Source organism: Streptopelia decaocto (genome assembly GCF_964273445.1).
Source record: "Streptopelia decaocto genome assembly, chromosome: 14".
In the NCBI taxonomy this organism is placed as follows: domain Eukaryota; kingdom Metazoa; phylum Chordata; class Aves; order Columbiformes; family Columbidae; genus Streptopelia; species Streptopelia decaocto.
In genome coordinates this window covers 11,918,708-11,933,696 of record NC_138669.1, presented here as the reverse complement: position 1 = coordinate 11,933,696, position 14,989 = coordinate 11,918,708, and the positions used below count along the sequence as shown (strand labels likewise).

Genomic DNA, 14,989 nt, shown 5'->3' with positions numbered 1-14,989 from the left:
TTAGATTGGTATTTAGGGCAATCTGGGATAACAAAGGAGGGAAAACATAATTTGAAACTTGGATTTTAAGTGAGGTAATGTATACATTTACAAAGCCACTCAGCTGTTTTCTACAGCAATGAATAGGACAAGAGAAAAGAGAAGAAAGTCCCCAAGGAGGGTTGTGAGGGTTTTGATGCGGGATGGGCAGGGATGGAGGGGCCGGGGGGCGGCTGCTCCTGCGCAGCCACAGGTTGGGAAGGTTGAGTTGTTGCCATCAAGTGACGCAACAATTCGTATCTTTTGTTAGAGGCGTATACATTGAAAACACAATCTGGAGCATATCAAACACCTTCAGCTGGTTGAAACAATGAAATTGTAAGTTCCAGGGCTTTGTAGAAAATAACAAACAGAAATGTTTTTAACCAAAAGCGAATGAGTCGCTTACACCGTAAGCCCTCACGTAAGGACCTTGAGCTGTTGGCTCTGAACATGTTTAAATCCATTTCTGCAGCTGGACTTGCCAGTTCAGCCATTCAAACTGACTGAAGCCAGAGCAAGGCAAATATGACTGAAATGGGTTTGGTTTTTTTTGTTGTTTTTGTTTGTTTCTTTGTTTGTTTTTCAGTGCAAGAACTGACTATGTAAACAACATCATCCTTAAGGAAAATTATTCGAGAGAAAAACTTCGTAATTATTCTGTCCCTGCTATGGACTCTCAGCTCAGCAGAGCGCATCAGCTCACCTTTTTTCAGTCTTGCTTTTGTTTGTTTGTTTGCTTGTTTGTTTTTTTCCTCTTTTGTTATTGGTTTTGCTTCAAGTTTATGGGTCATTCACAAGCCGGTTCCCTGTGCATATGTTTCCAGCCACTGATCATTTTCATTTGACTCATACTGTGTAGGGCGCAACGTACAAATGACATAATCTGTTCTCCTTTGTGCTGCTGAAAGTCCCACTGAAACTCATGGGTATTTTGCCTTCTTAACCAGTAGGAAATTGGACTTTTAATAGAAAACTTTATAATACAACTCTAATTAGAGTACCACAAAATGAAAGCCCAAAATTGCTTCATTTCAGCATCGTATATAAATGATGGTTATGGTTCCATGGAATTGCCTTTGCGCGTTAAAATTCACTTATGACAGACGCTGCTCCAAGTTTCCTCGCTCCAAAGCTGCCATGGCACCGCAGAGGCTGCTTCTGTCCCCAGCAGTGAATTGGGGGGGATGCTTCTTTTCCTACTCTGCAATAGGCACAAATTCATACCCTAGGATCAGCTGCTGTAATTATCTGAAAAAGAAAGGTCTAGAAAAAAGGCAAAATCCTCCTTTGGGATGACAAGTTGTTTTGGACACAAAATTGCATCACTAGAGCAGTGATTGAAACTTCCTTTCTGAGACAGTGCCAAATGAATTTGGATGTGACAGTAAAACAGAAATAGCAGAAAAGGTTGCAAACTCCTTCCCATTATCCAAAGCCATTAACTGGCCTCCCAGAAAAGAGGCAATGGAGCATGTTCAGCCTTTTCTGAGGTTTTGAGAACATCTAAAACCTTCCTGAGGATGCCTGTGGCTTCAGGAATAAACCTCACACTAGTGGGGTGTTTGGAGCAGGTGACAGAGATGCTCTTTCGAGCCCCAGATTCAGAGGCCGATGCTCTCTGCTCCCTGCCTAGTGCGAATGGAAACCTTTCCCGGCGTTTTCTTCCCATCTTGCAGAACTTAGCATGAAGTTATTTCCCTGGTACAGAAATTATTAACGTAGTTTTAAAGCTCTGAAATGAGCCAATTCACCCTTGTATTACAGATTTCATGTTTTGAGAGTTCTTTCCATGAACCTCCCATTGCATTTCCGGAGCGCTACATTGGTTTCAGTCCGGTTACATTCCAAAATGTCTTTAATAGAAGAGTTATGCAACAGAGTAGGGATTTTGTTTTCCTCAGTTGCTAATTTATCTCTTCAGTTGATTTTCAAGCTGGGATGAATCTATAGCCATGAACTTGTACAAAGAGCCAGGTTAAGATTTGTCTTTGGAGAGCTAACGCGGTTAGACATTTTTGAGAAAAAGGAATGAGAAGTGGTCATTATCCATTATCTGCATGAAATATTTCAGAGAAAGAAACAGATTCTGCCAAACACAAAAAGATGTTTGAGCTGAAGCCAGACAAGAAGGAAACAAGATCACCTTATAGCACTGCAAGATTGCTCTACTAATGATGTTATTTCAAGTAAAACTGGCATATATATATATGAAGAAGTGCAGATGGTGCATGGATTTTACATGGATTAGCAGTGTTGTTCTGGACAATGATTCACTGTCCCTTTTCTTGGCAGAAAATAAATTTTCCAGTCTTGGAAAGAAACATCCATGTATGTCTTTTAAGAACTATTTCTCTATGTGGAAAAAGAGCAAATTTGAGTGAAAATAGTATCCACTGGTGGAAAAGTTAACAGTCAGAAAACCTTTTTCTTAAAAAAAAAAAAGATGTATTCACATTCTACGGCTCAAGGGCAGAAGTGATGTATAACGTGGTGCAAACTGCCAGTTAGTCAAGGGTATGGGGGCCTGAAAGTCAATATTGGACTGAGCATCAGTGGGATTTGTCTCAGTGGTGGCTGTGGAGCAGGGTCAGGGCTTCAAGGTGGATGTGGGAGGAGTTTTAGACACATAAGTTCAAAAAATGTTTTTGCAGGTGTACTAAATGGACCTACTTTCGTTTAGTGAGTCTGTAGAAATATCCTAGAAATATCTAAGAAAATGTTATCTTTTGAAGACTAAAGAACCAGCTGTTTGTTGCAATCCTTGTCCTGGAGCAGCAGATTTCTTCATTCACCACAAATCCAATCATGAAGGCACAGGGAGAAATCTTTAAAAAGTTAAAACATTTCAGAATTGTATTTATGATTATTATCTGTATGATAATATTATCTTTACTGAAGTCATGATTTTAAAATCCGTTACCTTGGGATCAATCAGCACTAAAACCTAATGTATTTCCATTTAGGAAGCCAGAAGTTGCTTCTATTCAATGCTCTGAAGCTCCTGGGTTTTGTCCAGTCTTCAGGATATGAAATCTCAGTCCCCCACTTCTCCAGGACTGCACGTTGCCCATCTTACAGCTCTGCCTGGGCCTGTTTAATTTTGGTGGGAATAATTCTCATCTGGGAAAAGGAGTTTGGATTATTTTTCTTCTTTTTTTTTTTCTTTCCTGTATGACAGCTATATATGAGCATCTCAGACTTTTGGAATGTCAGAATAAGCCTGGGGGGAACTGGTGGGAAGTGAACAGGTCACTCAACAATTTATTATATGGACATCAGTATGATGTGCAAAATTTATGCTACTTATTACAGACACTGCATTTAAAGCATGCGGGTGTACAGACCTAAGACACCCTTTACTTATAAAATAAATAATGCAAAGTCCACTTAAATTAATGTCATTTCTGTTAAATAGCTACATCAGTTCATATCAAACTTCATGCCCAATGAGATCTCACTAAAAACCACTGTTGGAAGGACACGTGCATTTCTTGTACACTAGATTGTGTTCACAGAAGAGGTCTCCACTGTCCTTAAAATGCCCAGAGCAATTTAAATCATTTAAATAAACAGAAAATGGTTTTACAAGTAGGATACTGAAATGCATTTTCAAAGCTGCCCAGAACCCTTAGCCATTAAAATGGACCTGACTGATGGTTTCGTGAAATTTTGCTGGTGCTTTCTAATAAGTTACTTTTACCACTTTCGTAAGATTGTGTCTGTATCTTGTACAGACACAGAGGATTTCTCAGCACGAGTTACTCTTCTGTAAAGGTTATAGTAAACATGTCAATGCTTAATTAAGCAGAAAATTTTATCTGTATAGGGGGGGAATGTGCAGCTGTCTGGTACTTCTGCTTCTCCTGGTAAATCCTTTCAGAAGGACAAAGGCTATTGTGAGGAAGAAACTACTGTATGTATCTCCCAAAGGAAAAAAAAAAAATAACTTTCTGGTGAATAATGGGTTAATAGAATTCAAAGAATTGGTGCTGAAATGGAGAATCAAATTTGCACTGACCCAAAACTGTGTGAATGCTCTTTGTTGTCTGTTTTGTCTGATTCCTTCATTGGATTCCCTTGGTATTTTTGTGTTGCTGGTGTGATGTGCTGGGCGCTGTGACACACGCTGGCGAGGGGCCAGCGCCGCTACCTACGCTGTGCAGAATCCCTGACACCGCGAGAACCGTGGCAGCCCCGCTCATCACTGTGCGCCGCTTGCTTAACGAGGTTACTACTCGTGACGTGGAGGAGCTTTTGCCACCTCCGTGTCCCTCCATTCTCCTTGGCCCCCTGAAAAACATACAAGCTCAGAAACGGGTACATGGAAAGTATTATCTGGTTATTAGGGAAGAAGTTTAGGGTGGAGAAAACAACGGTTTGTTCTTTTTGTGTTTGCTGCCTGCCTCTGTAAGTGGGGCTACAACTATTTGCTGTACTCCAACACACTACTAAAAAGCTTATTTTAAAAAATCCAACGCTCATTGTTTAATATGTAGCCTTACTGAAAGCTTCTGCTGAAGAGCACAGTGTTGTGATTGTTGTTTAGTCACACTAAAATGATGTCCAGGTCATTTGCCCATAGCCACTGCTGTTAACTTTGCCTCTGGTTATGAAGCTGCCTGGTATCACCTCTGGAATAAAACCAAGCCCAGCTCTAAGCCGGGGTGATCTGTGCAGGGAAGGGCATAGGAAGGGTGACTGATGTGGGTTCCTTAGCTCATCATTTCCCTCTTTTTATACTGCAGCTTCATCCAGGGAACAGTTCCCCTAGTTCTGGTTTGTCTCTTTGGCTTGATGGTAAATGTGTTGGAAGACGGGAGGTACACATGCAAATAGTCTGAAAAACTGAAACATATATCTGAAAAAAACTGTGGAAGGCTTTGTCCAGGTGTTAATCAAAATGCTTCTACCTTTTCCGCCCATGCCTTCTTATTTGCTGAAAGGACATCGTTTGTGCAGGAGTGCCAAATTCAAGAGAGCAAACTGAGCCAGGTTCTTAAGCAGCCATAAAATGGCTTTTCTCAGAAGATGGGAAGGAGTTAGATTTTAAACAAATAACACCTTAGGCTCAATTACCTGTTGCGTTCTGGTCTTTTAGTTACTTCACAATTACAAATGCTAGCATTTTCTTTTATTTTTGCTTTGTTATTTTTAAGGGCAGCTTTGGCTTGGGGCGGTGGGGCGGAGTGTTTTGTCTTTCTGTTTTGTTTTATGTGCTTAACTGACACAAAAAGCTGGGTCTTAAGGAAACCCAAGGAAGGAGTCCTGAGGCTGCAGTGCTGTCCCTTGGGTCGGCAGCATCGCGTTTGCACCGACTGGTGCATCAACATATCTCCTATGGAGACCTGTGCATCAATGTATGTCCTATGGAGAATTACTGCTGACATAAAATCAAAAAAACAAAACACAAACCACAACTGAATTCCTAAGTAATTTTAAAATGTACGGCTCTTCCAGTATGAAGTTCATCTTTTTAAATAAATAGTTAATTTGTCAAAGAAAATCTTTCTGAGTTCGTTCTGCTTTTCCAGTTTTACAGTTAACTTCGGTCTATCTCTGTCACCTCCTAATACTCTTCTGTAACTTCCAAGGGTTCTTGCCCTGAAATTTATGGAATTGTTTTTATTGAAGAACATTTTGCTTTTATGGTACACAGTACATTACTTTTGTAAACAAAAGAGTTCCACTTATGCCTATTAGTGCTTTCAGATGTTATATTTTGACATATAAATTATTTGTGTACATTCTAAAGTGCATTTTTAGGTGATCAAATGGCAAAAGGTTACTGTACCTAGATGATGCTATGAACCAGGAAGATTATGGCAGTTATTTTCTTCTGTTCTTTGCCAATTCTACCATTTCTTTCACTGAGGCTAAAAACAATTTGATAGAATTGAAGCTTTTAGTATGAACTTTAAATTCTCGCATATGAATTTTCCAACTGTCCTATTACAGGACAGTTAGAATTATATACCCATGACAGGAAAATTATTAACTCAGAATCTCTGGCAGTTATAAAGAATTATGATTATCTGCCAATAAAATTCAGCAACCTTCACAAAAAGAGACATAATTATTTATTTTTTTTTTACTTCCAGAACTAACAGGCAATAAAGTTGTAGATTAAAATGAAGTCTGGTAAAGAAAACACATACTGAACCTAGAAAGCTCGAACTGTAGTATTCTCCTTTAACAAGTTATTTCATATATTGACATTGCATTTCAGGTTATGTCCAGGAGGAAGATTTAAAGGAAGAGGAAGATATAAAGGAGGAGGAAGAAGATGATGATGACAACAACTCAACTGCTCAACTCCAGGGCAGCAACGACACTGGCACGGATGAGGAACATGAAGTGGGTCCTGAGCAGAAAGGGAACTTTAGTTACCAGAATTCCCCTGTCAGTCATGTATCTAACCAGGATGCCGAAAATGAGTCACTGCTAAGTGATGGTAGTGACCACGTGGCAGATATTAAAAGCGTTTGCTCTAGAGAGCCACAGGACCCAAAAAACAGCACCCGCCCCAAAGCCCAGAATGAAGCACACGATTGCATGGATAAAATGACAGCAGTCTATGCCAACATACTGTCAGACTCTTATTGGACAGGCTTAGGGCTGGGTTTCAAGTTGTCCAACTCTGAAAAGAGGAGTTGTGACAACAGAAATGGAGGGAACAAAGCTGATTTTGATTGGCATCAAGACGCACTGTCAAAAAGCTTACAGCAGAATTTACCTTCCAGACCTGTCTCGAAACCCAACCTGTTCAGCTCGGTCCAGCTCTACAGGCAGAGCAGCAAAATGTGTGGAACTGTGTTCACGGGCGCCAGCCGCTTTCGGTGCCGGCAGTGCAGCGCAGCCTACGACACGCTGGTGGAACTCACGGTTCACATGAATGAGACAGGTCACTACCAAGATGACAACCATAAAAAGGACAAGCACAGACCTACCAGCTACTCAAAGCCCCGAAAAAGGGCTTTCCAGGACATGGACAAGGAAGATGCACAAAAAGTTCTGAAATGTATGTTCTGTGGTGACTCTTTTGATTCCCTTCAAGATCTGAGCGTTCATATGATAAAAACAAAACATTACCAAAAAGTGCCTTTGAAGGAGCCGGTACCAACCATTTCTTCAAAAATGGTCACTCCAGCAAAGAAACGTGTGTTTGATGTTAACAGGCCTTGTTCCCCCGATTCCACAACGGGGTCTTTCTCAGATACCTTTTCTCCTCAGAAGAATGCGAACCTGCAGTTATCATCTAACAACCGCTACGGCTACCAGAATGGCGCCAGCTATACGTGGCAGTTCGAGGCCTGCAAATCCCAGATTTTGAAGTGTATGGAATGTGGAAGTTCCCATGACACCTTGCAGCAGCTCACGACCCACATGATGGTCACTGGCCATTTCTTGAAAGTCACAAGTTCAGCTTCAAAGAAAGGAAAGCAACTGGTTCTGGATCCTTTAGCTGTGGAAAAAATGCAATCGCTGTCTGAGGCACCAGCCAGTGACAGCCCGGTTTCAAAACCATCCAGCAAATCATCCGCAGAATGCATAGTTCCCACCTCTGAACTAAAAAAAGAAAGTAAAAAAGATAAAGTTGACGATGCAAACAAAGATGAGAAGGCAGTAAAAACTGAAGAGTATGATGAGACTCTTCAGAAGCCGCTGGATCCTACAATGAAATATCAGTACCTCAGAGAAGAAGATTTAGAAGATGGTTCCAAGGGTGGTGGGGACATTTTAAAGTCCTTGGAGAACACTGTCACAACAGCCATCAATAAAGCTCAAAATGGAGCACCCAGCTGGAGTGCATATCCCAGCATCCATGCAGCTTATCAGCTCTCGGAAGGAGCTAAACCATCTTTGCCTGTGGGTTCCCAAGTACTGCAAATCAGGCCAACGATCACCAATAAACTGAGGCCGATAGCTCCCAAGTGGAAGGTCATGCCTCTGGTCCCTATCTCAGCAAACGTGGCCCAGTGCACTCAAGTGAAGAAGGAAGGCGATGACAAGGAGGAGGTGCAAAAGGACTATGTTAAAGAGGGCATCCAAGCTGAGCCTGCTTTGCTCAGCCAGAGCGAGAAAGAACCTCTCCTCAAATCTGAAGTCTCTGTGGAGCCAAAAAAAACAGAACCATGTCCCTTGAAAGAAGAAGACAAAATTAAAGAGGACAGTGGAAAAGAAAAACCAGTCCTCAAGGAACCAACCGCAGCTTCTCTTAGTAATGGTTGTGCTGCTGCCAGCCACTCGTCTGAGCTGCCGTGTGTCAACCCCCTCAGTGCACTGCAGTCAGTACTCAATAATCACTTGGGCAAAGCCACTGAGCCTCTAAGGCCTCAGTCCAACTCCAGCCCCAGCTCTAGCACAATTTCTGTGTTCCACAAACCGAATCTAAATATGATGGAGAAGCCAGTTTTGTCTCCTGCTCCAACCCCACCAAAACCTGCAAGTGTATCCAGGCACTATTTGTTTGAAAACAATGATCAGCCTATTGACCTGACCAAATCCAAAGGCAAGAAAGCTGAGTCGGCTCAAGCACAATCTTGTACTTCTCCACCTCAGAAACATGCTCTGTCTGACATCGCTGACATGGTCAAAGTTCTTCCCAAAGCTACTACACCAAAACCTGCTGCATCTTCAAGGATCCCATCTATGAAATTAGAAATAGATGTCCGACGCTTTGAGGATGTCTCAACAGAAGTCTCCACTCTGCATAAAAGGAAGGGCAGGCAGTCAAACTGGAACCCTCAGCATCTTCTCATTTTGCAAGCTCAGTTTGCTTCCAGCCTCTTCCAGACATCTGAAGGTAAATATTTATTGTCGGATCTAGGCCCACAAGAGCGCATGCAGATTTCAAAATTTACTGGACTGTCTATGACCACCATCAGCCATTGGTTGGCAAATGTCAAGTATCAACTTAGGAAAACCGGAGGAACAAAGTTTTTGAAAAACATGGACAAAGGACATCCAGTCTTTTACTGCAGTGACTGTGCATCTCAGTTTCGAACCCCATCTACTTACATTAGCCACTTAGAATCTCATCTAGGTTTCCAAATGAAAGACATGAACAGGCTGGCTGTGGAGCAGCAAACCAAGGTAGAGCAAGAAATCTCCAGAGTTTCAGTTCAAAGATCTCCTGAAACAATAGCTGGAGAAGAGGACACAGACTCTAAGTTCAAATGTAAGTTGTGCTGTCGGACATTTGCGAGCAAACATGCAGTAAAACTTCATCTAAGCAAAACACACAGCAAGTCACCAGAACACCATTCACAATTTGTAGCAGAAGTGGATGAAGAATAACTCTTAAGGTATGCATGCTCTGTTAGCAAGTTTTAATTTCATCATTTTAAGGAGGCTTCATAAGACATTCATAGTTTCTTAAACGTAGGAAAACAGTATAAAATGCATAATGTACTCCTGCTTCATGAATCTAATTGCATGTACATATCCATTTTATAATGTTTTCAAGAAGAGAACTTGCTAAATGCTTAACACATTGCCCTGTATAGAAAAGTTGCTTCTTATTAATATTCTGCAAATAGCTGTTTTCCCAGCTCTCACACTCTTTTTTGTTTCTAAGAGTTAGTTGTTTCACATCCTATGTACTTCAATGTGGAATGCAACAACAAAATGCTACCCTTTGCAATGAGAATGGAAAAAGCAAGAAAAAAGCACTGAAAACTAAAAGATTGTTACCTCCTTCAGTGCTAACCCACCAGTAAATCTGATTTTGAGGGAGGAAAAGGAAACAATTCAAATGTCACATTAGCAAAATCTTAATTATTCCAAGTTTCTCATAATCTCAAACCTGGCCTCAACAATCTAGAAATAACTCTGAAAAGTTTATGTTTATAAGTTTGTTTATTCTTTTGTTGATATTTGGATGTTCAGTTTTGTAAAATATTTTAATATTTTACACTTACTTAAACACTATTGTTAATGGCCTTTTTGTCACATCATTTTAACCTAGCTCTCCGTCATTGCTTTTTTAATTTTTAAGATGTTTGATCCTAGTTTGTTTCATGTTGGTGGGAGTGCTAGTCGATCCATAAACATCACTGACTTCAGTGCAAGCTTTCGTGTAACCTGAGGGGCTTAATACTTAATTGAGGAAGCAGCTAGATTTTCTGCAAGCTTAATATTTCAACAACCTGTTAGTAGGATACTTCTTCATTAGTGTCGCTATCTTTTGCTGAAAGATACACCAACTGAAATACTGCCACAACCGATGTTTATAACATGTAATGTAATGTTCAGATGACACGCAATTTTTGCATTTTTAATTTTACTTGATTCACAAACTTGAATATTCTTGATCTAAATAAATATGCAGAACATCAACTAAAAGTCCAAATAGAAGTTTTTTGTTCTAACGAGTTTATTTCCAGGAAGACTCTGTTAGTCATTCCCAGCAATTTCTCCAGCAGACTCAGGCTCTGCTTCTGTTCACAGGATAATCATGTGCAGATTCTGATTTTCTCCAATGTGTTCATTACTTGAATAACATTCGGCAAATGAATTCATCAGACAGTCAAAACCAAAGACGTGTTGTGAGTTGTCACGCCACCTGCTATTGTGGCTATTCTCTGGCTAATTGAGGGTGCAAACACTTTGGGGATGAATACCCGTTTGTGTGAAGATTTCGCATTTGTTTGCTGCAAATATTCATGAAGCTTTAAGAAACACTTTCTGTGTACAGAGCCAGCACAAGGACTATGCATCACTTAAGCTCCATTAAAAAGGCTACTTTTGAATAATTTAAACCACTAATCAAAGGGTTACTTTGGGATGGGTAATAGAAGCTATGACTGTAGAGTGTAACGTCAGCATCCAAGTGCTATAAGATTTAAGTTTTGCATACATCTTGTACGCATTGTCTACATGTAACTGGATTTATCTTTTCTGCGTATTTTAGCCAGCAAAATTCCATCTAACTCAAAAGGAGCTTGTTTTCTAAATAGGGCTAATACCTTTAGGATTCTATTTTGGCATTTTTAACCCAATGTTAGAACTCGACAAATAAATGTTTCTTGTTTATCCAGCCACTCCAAATCAATATACCTGACAAAGTATCAGAGAGCTACAAGAGTTTGGTGAGGAAAAATAAACCATACTGTGTTTTCTTCCCCACCAGTTAATTATTGTTAAGACTCTGACATTCATGGTTTCCACACAAGAGGTATCAGAGCAAACCAATAATTTGGGTACTATCAAACAAAAGCTATCTGCCAAATATATCAATATAACAGGTATTTTGGCACATTCGTGGCTTAATACGTGACAAATATTTCAGATTTGGTCTTAAAAGCACCGTGTTATTACTAAGAGGCAAACCAAACACTCATCTTTATAATCGTGTTACTGTTTCTGAGAATTTGGGCAACAAATACAAAGGAAAAAATCTCTAAGGAAAAAAAGAGGTTTGTGCATTGTAATAACCTACACAGACACATCGCGGGTATTATTCAGGTGATATGTAACTACATAAATAAGGAACTGTCCTTCCTGCCTTTGGCTACTGAGAAATTGCTGTCCTCCTAAATACTCATCCATTTCTAATTTATATCAAGTTGCAGGTTATATCTTACCTTTGAAAAAATATATTTAAATTCCAATGACAGAGTGATAGCACTGTTATCTGGAACTATAATTTTAGTTGGTATGCATGATAGCACAAATTGTGCGAAATGATGGGGTATTTTGGAGAGCATAGTAAAGATTTTATTACAGTTTTGGAGCTGTGAGCTCACCGAAGTTCTGACTGTGTTACAAGTGTGGAGGCCAGAGTATATTCCTATGGTTTCTTCCTGGGATCTGCAAGGAGTCTCAATCAAATCACAGGGATTTTCAGAGTTTACTTATTCTTACCATGTTATTTTTAAGATTCGGTATACATTTGAATAGTAACATAGAGGAAAGCACAGTATTTAGAAAGAAGTACAAAGCATACTGAGATTCTTAAAAGGTGCACAGGCATTTATGTTTACTTCTCAGCATTATTGTAGTGAAATAGAAATAAAAATAGAGAAAATATGTGGAAATAAGTGGAAATAAAACAGTGGATAAAGTACTCAAAGTATAGAAATATATAAAATGCTTTCTATATTTCAATGAAATTTTCTATTAAAGGTTATATTTTAAAATGTTAGCTATCATTAAAAGTATAAATGAATAATCTGGGTTAGTACTGTAGAAAAATGTCTTATGTACATGGTTTTATTTTTAAGACCTCTGTGAGGCTGTTTATGAGAAATTTGCTATAAATTCTTCTTAAATGTAAAGGCATATATATCTGGTTTATATTCATCTTTGGTGTTTTCTTGAATTCTTCTAACTGATATGGGTTTAGCAATATAATGTAAAATGATGTGTAATATACAACAATCAGACGTCTCTAGTCTTTTTCATTCAACCTGCTTCAAATTTGGTTTTATTGCTATTCTTCAAAGAAAACCCATGAACATTAGGAAACATGGCTTTAATTAGAAGTAATTTGTATGTTGACTTATACCTTTGAAGAACGTTTGTTCATTTTTTCAACTAAATTAGAATTCTTATGTTGTCCTGAGGAAAAAAAAAAAAAGGAGATGACTCAGAATTGTATTTCTGACTTTCATGCCAGGTGAGATGGGCTATAAACTGGTCGGTAACCGAGGCTCTCTGTGATTTTATCTACAGCTTTTCTATAGAAATAAGTCTCTAGAGAGTCAAATTTACCGACGTGATGGGGGAGATTTCTTTTTCAAGATACCCTAATAAGTCAACAAGCAGCTACCTGAGATGAACTAATTGGAAAGTAAGGCTGCTGCAAAACGAAAAAAGAAATGAGTCATAACGATAAACAGTTTTTCTCTCTGTTTCCTCCTTTGTCTTTTTTTAACCATCAAGTTTAAAGCTTCTGCAGTGCTTTTTTTCTACTTTATAGGAGACAACTGACATTCTGTGGTAAATGGAAGAAAGAGCAGAGCAGAACTGAAAATCCTCTAATGCACTGACACTAACTTGCCCTCTATTGTTGAAAATGAGCAGGCAATCATGATTGTTCATCAAATGGCTCCTAATGCAGTTAAAGCATTCAGCTATAATTTCTCCTTGCATTTATAATTACTGTCATAGACTGCACACCTCAGTGAGCAGATTAAAGCTATAAACTATTTAGCCGTAGCTTTAAGATGAGGAACTTGATTTGTCTGGCAGCAGTTATTTGTTAGAGAGCTTGACACTTCACATAAAAATGACTCAACTTGATGAAGAACAATGCAGTTTAAGCAATGCAGTGATTTTAAATCAGTCATTATACCACGCCCTGTAAGAATTGCAAAGCAATTTGTTAAATGATATATAGGACATGTAGATAACTGTATGTGTTAAGTATACCAAAATAGAAGATTTTTTTCTCCTGTGAGTCTTATTTTCTCATCCTGCTGAAACAGTGGGAGCTGCTCTGAACATCATGTTTCGCTATTAGCCAATATTGGTGTTACATGGGCACGGACAACTGTCTGAATTCATAGACCAAAACTATATTTTAGAGAATTTAGGTTGCTCTTCATCTTTCCTTTCTTCTTAGCAACAATCATTAAAAACTGAGAGACCCTTTCAGGAGAATCAGACATGCTGGGATGTAGCTGCCTGCACTTGTGTCCACCGTGATTTTGTTAGCAGAATGTACCAAAATAACTGAGGGTCGTCAGCTGGAATGAGAGGGTTCACTGCAATGAAAGCCTCGATTATTCAGTTCAAATGGGACTTTTCTGACAACAACTTGTTGGGAAATTATGACTTCTCAATCGTAAACAGTTTCTGTGGGGAAGTCCCATTGTAAAACAGACTTCTCTTTGGATAAACTGGGTAAAAGTGCTGAGCTCCATGAAGGAGAGAAAAGGAGAATAGGAAGGGGAATATGTTGGCCTTTCTACTGTGCTGGAGGAGAAACACAGAGCCCATGCTCAGCAAGGGACTTCCCACCGACCCATCAGTCCTCTCTCAAAATAGTCGTGTTCTGGTGAATCTTCAGTTCCCCTAATCCTTTTATATTTATTGCTGCTTCCCCAAAATTGGAGATCAGGATGTTTTTTTAATTTAGCATTTTTAAATCTTCAAAGTTTTCCTGGATAGCATTTTTTCAGTCTAGCAATAGTCCTTGTGAAACCAATAATAGTGTGTTCTTGGCTTCACTGAGGGCAGGGTCAGGCCAGATGACACATCAGAGTGTGCTGGCACAGATATATCAGTACAGATTTATTTGCTCTTTATGAATGCCACAGGTTCCTATTAAGATCAGGATTACTTAACATTGCATTAGCGCATCCAACCCACTAGGTCAACCCATATTGATTTTAGGCTCTGTCTACACATAGTGCATGTGGCACTTTCTGCCCCCAAAAGGCAGGAACTCTTCTGCTCACAAAGAAAAAGCAACTTTTAAGTATTTCAACCAGATTTTAACTGACCTTGAATAGCACCTACCTCCTCAAGCATTCAGTATTCATGAGGATATCAAAATCTTGCCTTCTCCTTGCTGTGTCTGATATTATTAAATGCTACAGCCTTCATAATCTATAGTAGAACATTTTTACCCAGTGAGATTTCAAAGGAAGGGCATCTGAGTCTTATTTGTACATTTTACACCTCGGCAATCAAATTGCAAAGATCAATAACAAAAGGAAAAGACATGAGCCCTCAGAAGCACCTTTCAATAAAAATAATGTAATTTAGCAGGATGATCACTCAGTGCAAATATGATGGAGCACAGATGGAAAATGAGGAAAATTATAGCTATGGCTTTATGGGAGGAGGAAAGGAGGAAGAGATTGTTCACTATTTATTAGGATAATGAACAGATAATTCATGATTATTAAGCTGTAGTCTTCAGGCCTCATTCTGCCATCTCTTCCTGTCTCCTCGGTTCAGAACGGGGTCTGTTTGCGCAGGATCTGCTGGCTGGGAAAGGATCAGGCCTTTGTGCTCA

General features: G+C 39.4%; 1 protein-coding gene across 4 annotated transcripts in view; it reads left to right on the top strand.

Annotated features, from left to right (window-relative positions):
• TSHZ2 (teashirt zinc finger homeobox 2) overlaps positions 1-14,989 on the top strand; it is a 222,437-nt gene that overhangs the window by 127,115 nt on the left and 80,333 nt on the right. For 2 of the 4 annotated variants that reach the window (XR_014185429.1, XM_082065748.1), the window contains exon 2: positions 6,248-9,326. Coding sequence is in view for 3 of the 4 variants with exons in the window: in XM_082065748.1 (XP_081921874.1) it covers positions 6,248-9,318 (3,071 nt within the window). In the remaining variant the exon portion in view is untranslated. Of the gene's footprint in view, positions 1-6,247; positions 9,327-10,470; positions 10,500-14,989 lie in introns of those variants that run through there. The other 2 variants (XM_082065749.1, XM_082065750.1) reach the window with 2 other exon arrangements.